Source organism: Peromyscus eremicus, chromosome 3 (assembly GCF_949786415.1).
Source record: "Peromyscus eremicus chromosome 3, PerEre_H2_v1, whole genome shotgun sequence".
Taxonomy (NCBI): Eukaryota; Metazoa; Chordata; class Mammalia; order Rodentia; family Cricetidae; genus Peromyscus; species Peromyscus eremicus.
The window spans coordinates 134,674,840-134,691,774 of record NC_081418.1 but is presented as its reverse complement, the minus strand read 5'-3'; the positions used below and the strand labels follow the sequence as shown (position 1 = coordinate 134,691,774).

The 16,935-nt window shown below is 46.1% G+C and overlaps 1 protein-coding gene across 1 annotated transcript in view; it reads right to left on the bottom strand.

Annotated features, from left to right (window-relative positions):
* The window catches only part of Lpcat3 (lysophosphatidylcholine acyltransferase 3), a 42,713-nt gene extending 28,518 nt beyond the window's left edge, over positions 1-14,195 (bottom strand). The window contains exon 1 of the mRNA XM_059258551.1: positions 13,782-14,195. Coding sequence (XP_059114534.1) covers positions 13,782-13,932 — 151 coding nt within the window. The 5' untranslated portion in view covers positions 13,933-14,195. The remainder of the gene's footprint in view (positions 1-13,781) is intronic.
* Positions 14,196-16,935: the final 2,740 nt, after the last annotated feature.

The following is a 16,935-nucleotide window of genomic DNA, read 5'->3' as shown; positions in this document are numbered from 1 at the left end:
CTCTCCAGCCTCTCATTCCTTTTCTTTAAAAAGATATTTATTCTTGCTGGGCAGTGGTGGTAAACACCTTTAATCCCAGCACTTGAGAGGCAGAGGCAGGTGGATCTCAGTGAGTTCGAGGCCAGCCTGGTCTACAGCGCGAGATCCAGGACAGCCAGGGCTGTTATACAGAGAAACCCTGTCTCGAAAAACAAACAAACAAAGTTATTTAATCTTTTACAATTGCACTGGAGCAACATGCGCGATCACGCACAACACACGCACAACACACACACACACACACACACACACACACACACACACACACACAATATATTTTGACTGTATCCTCACACCCAGTATCCTATCTACTTCTTTTTCTTTCTTGTGGTTGAATGGTATTCATTATATGAGTAAAATACTATTTATTAACTCATTGGTTGGTAGACCGATGGACTGTTTCCACTTCTTAGCTATTATAACTTATTTTGGTTTATGTGAAGAGATGCCTTCCACACTCTTGGGTCTACCCTTAGACACACTGAACTGGTCCTCAACCTAGGTAAGAGGTAAGAATTACTTCGGGTCCTTGTTTCTGCAGACTGTATGTTGGTGTTTAACTTTCTGCGGACTACAGCGTTTTACATTCCCACCAGCAGTGTAAACTGGTCCAGCTTCTCCAGGTCCTCGTAATCACACGCTCCGTGTGTTCTACATTGCTCAAGCTGGTCTCCATGGTTGTTTGCTTGTTTTGTCTTAGACAGCCTTGCAGGAGGGGCCAGGCTGGCTTCAGTCTCTTGATCCTTCTGCCTTGGCTTCCCCAGTTTGGGATTATAGAGGTGTAATATCTCATGCAGCAGTTAGAGCTGATTTGAATCTTTGCCCATTCTTAGAAAACCTTTTTGAGGCAGTCTCATGTCCCCTGGGTTGACCTTGAACCTGGTGAGGATGGCCATGAACCTGAGTATCCCGCCTCTACCTCCCCATGCTGGGATGATGTCAAATGCTGGGATTTATAGGCACATGCCACCACACCTGCCCTTTTTTTTTTTTTGCACAGGGTTTCACCATGTACCCAAAGGCTGGGCTAGAACTTGAGGTAATTCTCCTGGCTCAATTTCCCGAGTTCTGGGCTTTCAGATATATGCCACCAGCTTGGCAACTACCTTCTCTTGCCTTTTAGGACACACGCTCTCACTCAGATTGGGGTAATCCTGCTACTGCAGCCTCTTGAACGCTGGCATTACAGGTGTGAGCCACTATACCTGCAACACTGTCCATGCTTGAGTCTAAGAGTATGTGTATATATACTAGACACTTAGGGCCGGAGAGATGGCTCAGGTTAAGAGCACTGGCTGCTCTTCCAGAGGTCCTGAGTTCAATTCCCAGCAACCACATGGTGGCTCACAACCATCTATAATGAGATCTGGTGCCCTCTTTTGTCAAACAGGTACACACGCAGGCAGAATACTGTACACATAATAAATAAATAATTAAAAAAAACTAGACACTTAGGAAATACAGAATTTACAAATATTTTCTCCTTTTGTGTGTTACTTTTTTTCATTTTCATGACACTGCCCTTTGATCTAAAAGAGTTATTAATTTAGTCCATCAAAATAATTGCTGGCCACTCCAGTCAGAAAATGACTTGCTCCTTTTTATATTAGCATCTGACTTATTACTTGGTTTGGGAAGAAACTTAGAAAACATATTGAAAGTCTTTATTTGAAATCAATTTAATAGCATTTTGATATAAACAAGAAGGTTGGATGTAGCTCAGTTGTTTGGTACAGGCAAGGCTCTGCATTCAATCCCCTATACCAGAAAGGTCCCAAACCCAAACCAAAACAACGAAGACCTCAGACTTGAAGCACCCTGAAGCGTCTTATGGCCTTGGGGACCCCCGATGATCTTAGGGTCTTCGTGTTCTGAAGAGAGTCAAGTACTGGCCCCTCTGCTGTACGACAGCAGAAACAAATGAAGGACAGACAAGTGACTTTGGATGACTATTTTAAAAATAAATGCTTCTGGCTGAGAGTATAGTGCCTGCCTTCCCAGCATTCAGGAGGTCAGAGACAGGAGGGTGTTAGTGAGACTGAGGCCACCCTAAACCAGCCTGGGCTACAGAACACAGCTGTCTCAAAACAACAAAAAAACACGGGGACTAGGGGTGTGGCTGAGGCACAGAGCTTGTCCAGTATGAGATCCTAGGTCTTCTTCCTCAGGGTCACAAAGCCAAAGTTAAACACAACCAGCTACCTAGGAGTTCCCTGTTTGCTTTCAGTTCCTAGTTTTTCAGATGGGCAATCAATGACTAATTTAAAAATGGAGTCAGTCAGGTTTGGTGATGCATGCCTATAGTCCCACCTACTTGGAAGACTGATGCAGGAGGATCACATGTTTGAGCATAGACTGGGCAAGACAGTAAGTTCCAGGTCAGCCTGGTAACTTAGCAAATATTGTCTTAAAACCCAAGTTCATTGGCGGGCGGTGGTGGCACACAACTTTAGTCCCAGCACTCAGGAAGCAGGGGCAGGCGGATCTCTGAGTTAGAGGTTAGCCCAGTCTACAGAGTGAGTTCCAGGACAGCCAGGGCTACACAGAGAAACCCTGTCTCAAAAAAAAAAACAAAAAAAAAAAACAAACATATAAATAAATAATCAATCAAGCAAAGCAAACGAAGTGAGACAGACTGTCCTTTAACTAAAGAACGTGGATTAAAACCAAGAATGAGCATTTCTAGTGGCAATCATGGTCCAGTGCTTTGGGTCAGATCCTGTGTCTATATTCCAACTTGAATCAGTCTTGTCCAATTCTGTCCAAGGTGTATGCCAGGAGCCTTAAGCGGCACTATTCCAGCTGGCTTCTGCTTGCTGGCTTGGCGACAGTAGTTCCCTATTTATGGAGTGTAATCTAGAGTGGTGTCCAGCTGATCTGAGTTTAGAATTGCTGTCACAGCAAAGTGAAAACCTCAAGAGCTAGAAGGCATTCCCCACAGCTACAAGTATGCCATTTCTCAGTATAGCATGCAAATAGAGATCCAACATAATACCAAGATTTGCATATGTGTATAAATCCTTTATTTTTATAGTGAATTCTTTATTACTTCTAAAAATTACTACCTTGCTTTATTTAAACTTTATGTAGCAGATAGGACCACATATGGGTTTGTTTTGAGACAGGGTCTCACTGTGTAGCCCTGGATAGCCTGGAACTCAATATATAGAACAGACTAGCCTCAAATTCATATTAATCCTGCCTGCTACTGACTCCCAAGGCTTGTGTTACATCCCTACCCTCCCCCTTCCATTTTATGGTTTTCTTATGAAAATGCCACAGCAATATGAGTATTTGGTAATGAAAACATCTTTAACTGATAAAAGCTTTTAAATCTTTGGTTTTTTGAGACAGGGTCTCACTATGTAGCTCTGGCTGTCTTGGAACTCACCAGGCTAGCCTCTGCCTCCCAAGTGCTGGGATTAAAGGCGTGGACTACACTCCTGGCACAGACTTTTTATTCTTAATTTAAATTTGGCAGGCAGTTAGAGTGAGACATTTAAATAGTCTACTTAAGACTTTTCAAGACAAGACTTTTCAAGCAGGGTGTTCAAGCACACCTTTGATCCCCGAACTCTATGGCAGAGCAAAGTGAATCTGAGTTCGAGGCTAGCCTGATCTACAGAGTGAGTTTCAGGAGAGCCAGGGCTACACTGAGAAACCCTGTCTGGAAAAACCAAACCAAACCATACAAAAACAACAGCAACAACAACCATTTCCTGTCAGGGCTGAAGAGATGGAGTAGTGGTTGAGAACCCCTGCTGTTCTTGCAGAGGATCCAAGTTCGGTTCCCAGTATCCACACAGAAGCTCACAACCACCTGTAACTCCAGTTCTAGAGGATCCCATGGCCTCTGTGGGTACTTGCAAGAACACACACACACACACACACACACACACACACACACACAGACAGACAGGCAGACAGGCAGACAGACTCCTTTGGCTGACACAGACACAAACACCCTTTAGCAGTTAGGGTTACTTTTTCAGAGAAGGGATGATGAGGGCAGGAGGTAAACAGACCCCAAGAGAAGGAACCAGTTCCTTTTTTTGGCTAAAGGCCAGAAACGTCCTTCCGCCTGTCGGCAGCCTCTGCTTTGCCAGAGGGCAGACACGCCACGAGGATTGGGGACTCTGATCTGTGGTCTGACTCCTAGCTGATTTTAGGGTGACTGTTGTAGAATATGATTTTAAGATGTGTTACTTTTGTTTATGTTGCATCTCTCTGTGAAGTTGTGTTACTGTGCCTGTCTAAAATACCTGATGGTCTAATAAAGAGCTGGCCAATAACAAGGCAGGAGAGAGAGGTAGGCGGGGCTGGCAGGCAGAGAGAATAAATAGGAGGAGAACGCTGGGAAGGGAGAATTGAAAAGGAGGAGCCAGAGAAGGAGGAGGACTCCGGGGGTCAGCCACCTAGCTACAAAACCAGCAAGCCACGGAGTAAGAGTAAGGTTTACAGAAGTAAGAGAACAGGAAAAGCCCAGAGGCGAAAAGATAGACGGTATAATTTAAAGTTAAGGAAAGCTGGCTAGAAACTAAGCTAAGCTAAGGCCAGGCATTCATAATTAAGAATAAGCCTCCATGTGTGTTTTATTTGGGAGCTGGGTGGCCCCCCACAAAAGACCAAATACCACCACCACCAGGTTACTTCTTAAGAGTGTGTGTGTGTTGGGGGGTTGTTATCAGTAGCAAGAGAGGTCCATTAAGTCAGGAGAGCAGACGCTCTGGCCTGGGAGACTCACTGGAAACTGATAAGACTATCTTATTTGCTGGGTGTGGTGACACAGACCTTTAATCCCCGCACTCTGGAGCTAGAGACAGGTGGATCTTTAGGAATTCCAGATCAGCCAGGGTTACTTTGTGTCTCAAAAAAGACTTTATGTGTTGAGCCCAAACTAAAACCCGAGTATGATTATTTGGGCTTAACTGCCCACCTCTGACAAAGCTTCCCTCTAGTTATGATGCAATGATACACGTACCTGAAGGCTTTGTCATTAACAATTACTGTATTTGTGATTCTTACACAGAACAGCTCATTCAAGGTGTCCAGACCTCATTCTTTGGACTGATCTTTAAAGTGTGATTTGAATAGGAAGGAAGTGAGATTGTAAAAACAGTGCATTTCAAGCCAGAAGAACATTGTCACCCAGAAATGACTTACTTTTCTCTAGTGTTTCATTCACCGTATTTCTTTCTTGTTTTGAAAGTAGGGAGAGAAAATAACACATACAACGCTTTCTGAATAAACAAGTTACAGACAAGCAGAATGTCTCATGCTTGCTATCCCAGCTGAAGCTAAGGGGAGCTGAGTTCAAGGCCATCCTGGGCTACAACAGTGAGTTCCAGGTTAGCCTGGGTTACAATACGAGACCCTGTCTCAAAATAACAAACAGATAAACTTTTATGGTCTCCAAGGAGCTATTACTGTTTCACAAGAGAACTCCTCCTGTGCCTTAAAAACTCCTGGTCTTTGATTTAACTGCTTGGAACACACACACACACACACACACACACACACACACACACACCCCTACACACTTGTACTTGAAAACCCTCAGGCATGAGAACAGACAGCAGAACTGCTTTCCCTAGCAGGTGCAACTGGGATCTAATTCTTGTTAAAGCCACAAGTCAATTTTGTAATTGCATTAATAAATGCAACGTAAGTTATGAGTTGAGAGATGATTCGACAATCCAGGATTTGAAGAATGACAAGGCATGGCTTTTAGTTTAAGGCAAGCCTATAGGCCACATGAATGAGTTCCAGGCCACCAGAGAGACCCTGCTTCAGAAAAACAACAAAACAGAAATGCTATACTTGATATATATATATATATAATATATATATATATATTATATATATATATATAATATATATATAAAAAGATGGCTGATCCGATACAAAGAGCAGAAATGGCAATGGCAGCTGGTCCCATGCTATGAGGAAGTTTAGTAACTGACCCTCTCATTTGAAGTAACAATAATGGTTGCAACACTGATGAGCATGATCTTTTAACAAAATTCTTCAATAACGAGGATTTGAAGAATGACAAGGCGTGCTAGCCAGTGGGGCACCCCAAGCCATAAAGAATCCGAGAGAGTTGTTTTGCCGAAGATCTTCATGTACACTGACATTTCAAAAAGCTTGAGACGATCCAGACTTGTCAAGTATTATAAAACAGATGATGAAATACTCTCAACAGCCATCGTTAAGCTCTAGGGCAGCTAGTGTGTCCTGAAGGCTTGTGAACAGGCAGATCACGGCAGGCGTGGTGGTAAGTCTGTGATTCCAGCACCTGGAGGCTGAGGCAAGCGGACTTTGAGTCCACAGCCACCTTGGGCTGAAGACAAGACCCAGTTTCAAACAACAGTCCCAGATTACTCAACCAGGCCCGGTGGTGCAGGCCTGTGATATCAGATACTGCGGATGCTGAGGCAAGAGAAGAAGAAATTCGAAGCCTTCCTAATGGTGTGAGTCTAGTCTAGTGCCTGTTAAGCAAGGCTGGTATCAAATAAAACAAAAAGCAAGAGGCAAACTAGGTGTGACAGGTGGCTGAGGCAGGTGGATTCCTGTGAGTCTGATGCCAGCCTGGGCTACCAGGTGGTTTCCAGGCCAGCCTGAGGTACAATGGGACATCTAATCAGCTCACACCATCAAGCAGTCCTGAGTCAGGTGTGGGAGCACACACTGGCTTTCCCAGCACCTGGGAGGTGGAGGCTGGAGGACCAGTAGTTCAAGGTCATCCCTGGCCACACACAAACAGATCTCAAGTCGGAAGCTTCAGATGCTGAGGAAATCTGTGGCTATGAATTAGCATGAAGTTCAGGAACACAAAAGTCCTATGACATACCCAGACTTTGCGAATTCGCAGGGCCTGTGGAAGTCATTTAGGACATATCTCTGTTCTATAGTTGTGTATGTCATAGTCAGAAATCCCAGTTGTTTAGCTGTTCACCTCCTTAGCTTTGATGTCTTTATGTCATGATTTAAATGCTACCCCCGGAAAGGCTGCACTGAACGATGGATTATTCCCTGAAGGACTAGCTGGTGACTCCGGTTCATGGGGAGCTAACCTGTGGGCCTCGTTTGGTTTTGATTTTAAAAGTCACTAACATTAATGATACAAATCCGGAGCCTCCAAGGAAAGAATTCCTACTCCTAACTGCAATTTTGAGCAGCCAGTCAAGAAAGCTATGGCCATGGCCACACTCACAGAACCCCATGCTAGGCAGAGTGGCCATCTGTTCCATTTGGCCAGCTCCGGCTCGGGATGCCGAGGTAGTCTATGTGCTGATTACACCTTGGTTAACCACAGAGTCAACAGAAAGTTTATGGAGGACACTGGTATTTTGTACCTCTACCAGCTCCACCCAATCCCGACATGGTCATGAACATGGACACCAGCTGGAGAGGTGTGATCTTAAGTAACTCATCCTTCTGGCCCCCAGTTTCTAATCTGTACAAGGGAAATCATGACAGTGATGTAGCCATCTTAGGAGACTTGGCAGTAAGTTTCAGAGAACTGCCTGAGGATCACTTAGGACCATGTCTGGTACACAGCAAAGCCTTAATAAACGGCAGCTACAAAGCCCAGGGTGGTGGTGTTCACTTACAATCTCAGCACTTGGGAGATGGAGGTAGAAGGATCCAGGCCAGCCTGGGCTACCTGGGACGCCATCTCACAAAATAAACAGGATAATAATAGTAGTTTCTCCTGTTGTTAAGGGGTATCAACATTAACCTAAAGGATTAGGTTCACTTCTGTAAGCTTTCCTGCAGCAGCATTTCATGTCCTAGCTGATTCAATTATGAAACCGAACTTACATCCCACCCCCGCCTTAGGTAGCACAGGCTGGACTCGAGTCTGCTTGGTACTGAGGCTGATCCTGGGCCTCCTTCCTCCCCCTCCTGGGTACTGGGATTCCTGGGGCACCACAGCTGGTTTATTCAGGGCTGGAGATCAAACCCAGGCCTCCCATCAACTGAGCCACAACCCCGCCCTGTCTGAACCTGCTGGACTTCTTTCCCAAATTCATGCTCAGGTTTTACAATTTCTTTAAATTAAATTTCAAACTAGATTGCAACCCGGCACTGACGGCACCTGACTTTCTTTTTCATCTCTGTGCCTCGCTGTCTAGGCAGAAGATGAAAGTCGGTTCCCGGGCGTCACTGATATGCTGAGGATGGAACTGAAGACCTTGTGTACCTTGGGTAGTACTGCTGGAGGACCATTGCTCTCCCACTGGGCTACATACCAGGTCCTTGGTTTAGGGTCCCAGGCCAGCCAAGACTCATGATTGTTTTGAATGCTGGAATTACAGGTGTGCACCACCGCACCCAATCTTTTTTGAGGGGGGATTACTTTTTCCAGTTCATCTGTTTCCAAATCACTCATTCATACCTTCACTTAAACAACAACTATTTATTACTACATTATAAACTCTGAGTACACTGTGGTGAACTAGTCGTAATATATGGTTGGAAGGATATTTATTCAGCCTAAGAAAATGTAACAAGGGACAGGACTCCAAATGTGAGTCAGGAAAGAACGCTCCGAGGAAGCAACAATTTGATGTGAGACCCAAAAGGTGGACAGATGTGTCAAGTGAGTAACTGAGTAAAGAGCTTCGTGGGCAGTAGGGTCAGTGTGTACAGAGGTTCGGGGGACAGGCAGGGCTTACTGCCTTCCCTGAGGAACTGAAGAGAGGCCACGTGGCTAACGGCTATGCATGTGTTTCAACGAGGCTGGAGGAACAGGCAGGGGCTCACCAGCCAGGCATGGAAGCCCCTGAATGGTGGTGCAGGGCAGGAGACGCACGGGATCGGATGACTCAGGCTGCTTTTGGAGAGGAGACCGGAAGGGGCAAGAGGAGAATCAGACAGCAGTCAGGAGGCTGCTTGGGGTGTGGGTGGGCAGTTCTGAAGACAGAGGGTGATCGGGAGACGAACTGGAGATACAATTTGTTGGTTGCACTGACAGGAACTGGTGACTGGGGTGTGGACAGGGAGGTGACAAGGTGGAGTCTTTGGCTTCTGGCAACACCAGCTACGCAGATAAAAGTACTTTCAGAATCCACCTTTCCAACAACTCTGCATTCCCCAAATCTCAGAGATGTGTTCTTCCCTTAGTGGATCCACCTGGACTTGGAGGAGTCATCTGGATCCCGATTCCTTACCTCTTTCTAAGTCACTTTTGTACATCACCTCCCCCCCCCCCCCCAGTTATAGCTCCAGGCACAGCATTCCCCGTTCAAAAATCAAACATCAACGAAAATTTTGTTTTTGTTTTGGTGAGACAGTGTCATTCAGTAGTCCAGGCTGGCCCTGAATTAGTGGTGATCCTCCTGCATCAGGCTCCTAAGTGCTCACATACTTCCTAAGTTTTACTATCTGAGCCTAAAGAAGAAATCTAACTCAATATCCAAAGTTCATTATTTATGAAATGTTCCATCTATAAATCTCATAGTGCTTTGTACTTCTTCTGGCACTTAGGTCTCTGCCTTTTATTCGGGTCCGGACACTGATCTCACGCCCTGTCCTGACAGACCATAATGTCTGAGTGCACAGTTTTATTACACATACTGCTCCCACTGCCCCTGCCCTGTGGCATCAAGAACACTACTTGTCCATAGCAGGTATACCTTGTTGAATTTATTAAAGAATTCATGTTACAAATTATGTTAAGGAATGATGAAACCCAAGTTGTTGAAGGGGGATGTTTCCCAGTAGCATCTGTCAGCACTAGGGCTCATAGCAAAATTCATCTTTAGCAACCTTGCAATCACACTTAACACAAATGTCCATATCAGTAGTCTTCTGGCTGTTCAAAGTACTCCAAGACAGCAGTCCACACAGCCTTATGTACTGAATTTACGTACACTCTGGCCTTATGTACTGAATGTTAAAATTACAAGGTGGTGAGGCAAGTTTGGTGATGGAGCACACTTTTAATCCCAGCACTCCAGCGAGGTGCAGGCAGATCTCAGTGAGTTCGGTCCTATCTGGTATACATAGTGAGTTTCAGATGAGTCAGGGCTACATAGTAACACTGCTTCAAAAACAAAAATGAGCCAGGTAGTGGTGGCCCATGCCTTTAATCCTAGCAGTCACAACCAGGTGGATCTCTGTGAGTTCGAAGCCAGCCTGGGCTACAGAGCAAGATCCATGACAGGCACCAAAACTACACAGAGAAACCCTGTCTCACAAAACCAACCAACCAGCCAACCAAACAAACAAAAAAATTAAAACAACAAACCAAGCTGGAGGATGTAGCCCAGTGATAGCGTACTTGCTTAGTGTGTGTGAAGTCCTGGGTTCAATACCTAACACTCCCACCTTCCTCTCTCAAATTATATTCTCTGGATTAGGACTTTTCAGATTTCTCTCCATAACTCATTAATAGATCATGAGTTCAATGCAGGGGGCACAAATGATATGAAAAAAAAAAAAAAAAAAAAAAAAGACAGTAAGGGCCAACAGTGTTTCCTGAAACGTGTTTCCAGTTACATTTATACACTATGGAAAGTATTATTTCTCATCATAGGTCTTTAGCAAGGAGATCAGAAAGCCAGTGTTTTAATATTCTTCAACCCACAGAGCTTAGGCAGAGAAAGTAGAAAACTGGGCTGGAGCTCAGTTCCCAACGCCTCACCACTGTTTTCTTTTTCTTTCTTAGTTTTTTAAATGCTTTATTTTTATTTTATATGCACTGGTATTTTTGCCTGCATGTGTGTCTCTGTGAGGGTGTTGGATCTCCTGGAACTGGAGTTACAGACAGTTGTGATCTGCCACGTGGGTGCTGGGAACTGAACTCAGGACCTCTGGAAGAGCAGCCAGGGCTCTTAACCTCTGAGCCATCTCTCCAGCTCACCACTGTCTTAAGACTAATTTTTATTATTTTTAATTCTGAGTACTTGTGTGTGGGTATGTGCAGGTGAATGTAGTTGCCGGCATTGGCCAGAGGTGCCAGATCCCCTAGAGCTGTAGTTACAGTTGTGAGCTCCATGATGTGGGTGCTGGGAACTGAATTTGGGTCCTCTGGAAGATCAGCAAGCACTCTTAACCTCTGATCTACCTCTGTAGCCCCATTTGTTTGTTTTTATTTGATTCTTTGAGGCACGTTCCATGCAGCCCAGGTTGGGCTCAAGCGTTCTGTGCCGAAAAGGATGACCGTGATACCTCTGCCTCCACTCTCAAGTGCTGGAATTATAGCTTAATATTATAAGGGCCTGGCGGTGGTGGCACATGCTTTAATCCCAGCCCTCAGGAGGCAGAGGCAGGTGAATCTCTGTGAGTTCAGGGCTAGCCTGGTCTATAAAGCGAGTCCCAAGACAGCTAAGGCTACACAAAGAAACCCTGTCTCCAAAAACCAAAAACCAAACCCCAAACAACCAAACAAAAACACCTCTATAAGGAAAATGTATTTACCGGAAAAACATAATCTTCATGTACAGTCCAACTGTATCAATTTATATTTACATGTACATATTTAACCTATGCCTAGAAATACCATCATATATAGACACATAGTTGGGCTGGGAATGCAGTACAGTGGTACAGTGCTTGTCTAGGATGCGTTAGAGCCAGGACTGATATGAAAATGAGAAATCCTACCAATTACCAAAGGAAACAGTGTATGGGCAAAGGGAAGGGAGGCCCTGGGAATGGCAGAATGAAGCAGAATGAATACCTGGCAAGAAGACTTGGAAATGTGGTGATGTGCCAGGTACTTATTACTTTGATTACGTGTCATTATGACAGAAGATGAAAGAAGTGGGGTAGGACATGGAGATGATTTCCTAGTCAGCTTATTTTTGTGACAGCACATAGCAGCGCCTGGCAGTATTTGATGTCAGCATACAAACGCGGGTTCCAAGTCCTAATTCCAACCTTAGTTCCACTTAACAGGCTGAGCTGCTTGTCTTAGACTTTCAATACACAGTTGAGAAAGCAGCAGAGGACCTCCTACCTAATGAATGTAAGCATTCTTAATTGCCAATCTTAGCTCCAATAAACTGGGTCAGAGCAAGGTTCAAAGAGTAACCAGCTCCAAGCTGTGGTACGTAAAGCCAAAGATATGGGATGCTGATAAATTTGGGTAATGTCGGGTTGGGGATTTAGCTCAGTGGTAGAGCGCTTGCCTAGCAAGTGCAAGGCCCTGGGTTCGGTCCTCAACTCAAAAAAAAAAAAAAAGAAAGAAAGAAAGAAATTTGGGTAATGTCTGAGTGACACTGGATTAGGAAACTGCACCACTTAAGATCCCACCCACCTCTAGAACCTGAGGATCCTACCAAGGAAGATAGCCTTTATCAGAAGAAAAGAAGATCATCTTGGTGTGATATATAATAGGCAAATAACAATGGTATTAGCAGTGGTTGTTTAAATATGAATTAAAGCTCCTGCCATTATCTAGATTGGGTTAGCACCCTCTGGTGATATTATATGTCAATGTCTCTACTGACTCCTGGATAAATTCCAAATTTCTTTCTGAAATTTAAACCCCCCCACACCAGCCCAATCTTCTTTTAAACTTTTTTTTTAAAGAGGGTCTCACACCATTAGCCCAGGCTCACAATTCTCTTGCCTCAGCACCAGAGTGCTGGGACATAGAGGCAGAAGCCACCACACCCAGTTTATCACAAACTTCCGACAGTTCCTATCTGTTAGCCCTCCACTCTTGCCCCAGACACCTTTCACTGAGCGTTCACTTAATGTTCTCTCAAGTTAAAGTTGTACAGCCTTCCCCAAAAGTTTCAACTACTCAAAAACCTACTGAACCAAGCCTGTCATCTCTGATCTTGACTTATGAATTGTTGGAAGACTTTACAGCAATTCAGTGCTAGGCACAGTACAGCTGTCCTCATTTCATACATAAGAAAATTAGACGCAGAATTAAAGGGCTTGCCCAGGGTCCCATCATCTGTGAGCAGTGACAAGGGTGGGCCAGATTCCTTTGACCTTAAAGTCAATGCTTTCTCATCATACCACACTACCTCTGTGTATTAAAAACATTGAAGAATGTGGTTTTAAAAAAAAGCCTATAAAACAGTTATAATACAGCTTGTTGTGACATAAATTCAGACACATCACATCCTTTGAACCATATGAATAATAGTCACTTGGAACAAGCATGGAGTTTTTAAGGGTGTTATAGTCCTGTTTCCCAAGCCCAGTATAAGAGCATATTCCAGAATAAATGACAGGTGGATGGCTAATGGGGAAAAACAGTATGGTATAAGAAAATATTCGAAACAGGAAAGAAAAGAGATGAAAGTACAACATACGTTGGCAATGCACATAGACTGAGAAGACGTATGGAATGTGGGGCTGAGGAGGCCCGTAGGGCTAAAATATCCTGAGTTCGAGGGCATATGCCTACTGTAAGAGGAGCGTACGATAGGGGCTGTTAACAACAGATAAGCAGTACTCATGGTCAGAGTCAAACTCTCGAGAGCCACAGACAGACACAGGTCGCGGAGCCACGGTACGGCATATCCATGACTGAGGGGCCAAAGGGCACACAACATGGGCCAAAGAGAATGGCAAGAGGTACGGCACCCCCAGACTCGAGACAAGACTTGTGTCTCCCCCTCGATAGCTGGCTGGTGTGCTTGAGGACCTACACCCGCACTCCCAAAGCCCTCCTGGGTGGTTCGGGGCAGACAGGCAGGTCCCGTCCCCATTCTGCCAATTTCCCTGGGACTCCGCGAGGGGGCAGAGGCAGACAGGAGGGTCCTTACCCAGGAAGATGGAGATGATGAGCCGCAGCGCCTGTTCCGACGCGCCCAGGGACGACGCCAACTTGTTAAGGCTCAGATCCTCGACACCCGGCCACAGCCCCCGCATCTGCTCCAGAGCCTCTCCCACGTCCCCGTCCGCTGCAGACGCCATCTTAACTGCGGGCGCCCCCCGGGGACCCCCAGCTCCGCGCCCCGAATGTGGGCAGAACGCGGTGGCTTCACCCCCAATTCCGGCCGGGGGCCCGCCCACGGCGTGCGCATTGGCTGCGGGCCCGCCCAGTGCCTCTAGACCCACCCGATTATTGGTCGAGCCAGCAAGGGGCGGGGCCGAGCGCGGCAAGGTAGGAAGAGGGCGGGGCCGAGCGTTTGTAAGGCAAAGGTGACTCCCGTGGGGAAGGGAAACGGGCCGGGGCGGCAGGGCGGGGCCTGTGATCGCGACCTCGCTGCTATTGGAGCAGCCCGGAGCGCGAGGCGCGGTGACTGTACAACTCGGTCCGGACGGCTCGGGGAAGGAGTGGGTCGGCCGGGTGTCCGGCCGGCTCGCTCGCCGCCTTCCCATTGGTTGAGACAGGAGCAGGCGAGAGTCGGGGCGGGGGGGTGCGGGGGCGTCACCAGACCGCGAGGTTACTCTCGGTCGCCGGCGCTGGGGTTACTGGGGCATGTAACGGAGAGGCGCGAATGCCTGCTGCCGCCTCGCGAGCGCCCCCTAACGGCGCCTCTGGGGAGGGTCCTGCAGTCCCCAAGCCTTTGCCGAGGGGTCTGGGGGAGCCCAGGGGCCCAAGAACACTATTTGACCCTCTTATTCTACGTAGCCCTTTCCCGTACGGGTGCCTTTCGGTTGTTCGCGCACTGGGGCTCGAACCCGGTCCGCGTGCATGCTTTCCCGCCCGAGCTCCAACCCTACTCCTTATGCAGTTCCTTTCCTATAGTAAAAGGCGACCTTCTCTCAGGAGGCAATGAAATTAGGATATGCCTATTTATATTAAAAACAGCCTATTTAACATTTGCTGTTTTAATTAACAATTAGATTAGTTTTGGCACCGCTTGAGTAATGCATGTTCATGATGAAAGTTGAAACAGTAGGGTCCCCTGAGTCAGAAAGTATAAGTCCTTTCCTCCTATGCAACTTTCCGATCTCGCTTCCCACCGGTGACTCCAGGAAAAGTGACACTACGGGAGTATGTAACAAAGGGATTCACAATTTCTTGTCGTAAGGAGTTCAGCTATGGCTTACACTTCCATAGCACTTGGTACTTTTTTCTAAAGCCCCCTCCCCGCCCCCGCTTGTGTCCTGGGGAGTTGAACCTAGGTTTTGCACCACTGCCTCCCAAGTGCTGGGATTACAGGCCTGCACCACCACCACCGCCCTGCTCGTTTGAATGTGTTTGTGCCTGCTTGTCTGTGTGTACGCTGTATGCATGCAGTGCCCAAGGAGGCCATAGCAGGATGTTTGACCTCCTGGAACTGCAGTTACAGATGTTTGCGGGTGCTCAGAACCAAACCTGGGTCTTCTGCAAGAACAGCAAGCGCGCTTAACCACTGAGCCGTTTCTCCATCCCCATCTCGATCTGGCTTTGAACTTTGACTTTCCTGACACAGACACCCAAGGACTGCATATTTGAAATACTGGCCAGTTCTTCCATCACTGGATCCCATTTTGACATAGGAATGCTAGGATTACAGATGCAAGCCACCACATCTGGCTTTTTAATTTTATTATTATTTCTTTTAAGACAGGGTCTCACTGTAGTCCTGGCTGGTGTGGAACTGCCTATGTAGACCAGGTTGGCCTTGCACTCAAAAGGTCTACCTGCTTCTACCTCCCAAGTACTGGGATTAAAGGCACATGGTCCTGAATTATATAAGAAGGCAGGTTGAGTAAGCAAAGGGGGTTGAGCCAGTAAGCAGTGTCCTCCATGCTTCTGCTTCTGTCTCAGGTTCCTGCCCTAACTTGAGTTCCTTCCTTCAGTAGTGAACTGTGATGCAAAAGTTTAAGACAAATAAACTCTTTCTGGTTTTTTTTTTTGGGGGGGGGAGACTTTTAATGACTGTTTCTATTTTTTTTTTTTATTTAATGGCTGAATGCTGTTTATTGAAGGAGAGAAGAGGTCTTAAATACAGGCTTACAGCACAGTGGGAGAACCCCGGAGGGCAGAAGTTCGCTACGTTTTACAATCTTGCATCTAAGCTGCTAACGCCCATTATGTAGGATACACAAACAAGGAACTTCCCTTAAGCATTCAGGAGGGTGAAACCCGGCAGGGAATTAGCATAGGGAGGATATCAAGGTCAAGGTCAGCAAGCAAGGCAACAGTTACCCAAAACATTTTAATTAAAATATAATTATACCACTTTCCCTCATACTTTTCCCCCTTTCCATCTCCTTCTTAGTCGCTTCCTTCCAACTCCTTCTAGTCCCTCCATTCACTCAAGTCGATAGTCTCTTCTTCCTCAGATATTATTGCCATATACATATATGCCTGGGCCCTAGGTATTTTTTTTTAATCACAGCAATAGGAACCCTAACTAAGACACCTATTTAAAAAAGTCTTTGATTTCAATTTTCTTATCCTTAATACTAGTGAGTTGTGTGCAGAGGAATTACATGCTTTATAGAAAAGAAGAAGTAATTGACACCGGGCGATGGTGGCACACACCTTTAATCCCAGCATGTGGGAGGCAGAGGGGTTCGAGGCCAGCCTGGGCTACAGAGTGAGATCCAGGAAAGGTGTCAAAGCTACACAGAGAAACCCTGTCTCAAGAAGAAGAGGTGGAAGAGGAGGAGGAGGAGGAGGAGGAGGAGGAGGAGGAGGAGGAGAAGAAGAAGATGAAGAAGAAGACGAAGAGGAAGAAGAAATAACTGTTAGACCTGAGAGTGGCCACCGCCTCCTCCTCCTCCTCCTCCTGGTCTTTCCTCTTAGTCTTCAGCCTTGGCAGTTCCTCTTTTTGATTCACCAGAATTTCCTTTTTCTCTGTAGACAGTAATATCCTTATTTTCCTAAAGCTGCCGGTGTGTGCAGTGGGATTCCAGCTCTCTCCTAGTTCTACATCACAGCGGATAAGCAGGGATGCAATTGGTGGCAATACTCAGAACATGACAGCCTGGCCCTCTTTTGCCTCAAGTGGTTCCCTTTTCTCTGGAGACATGATCTCC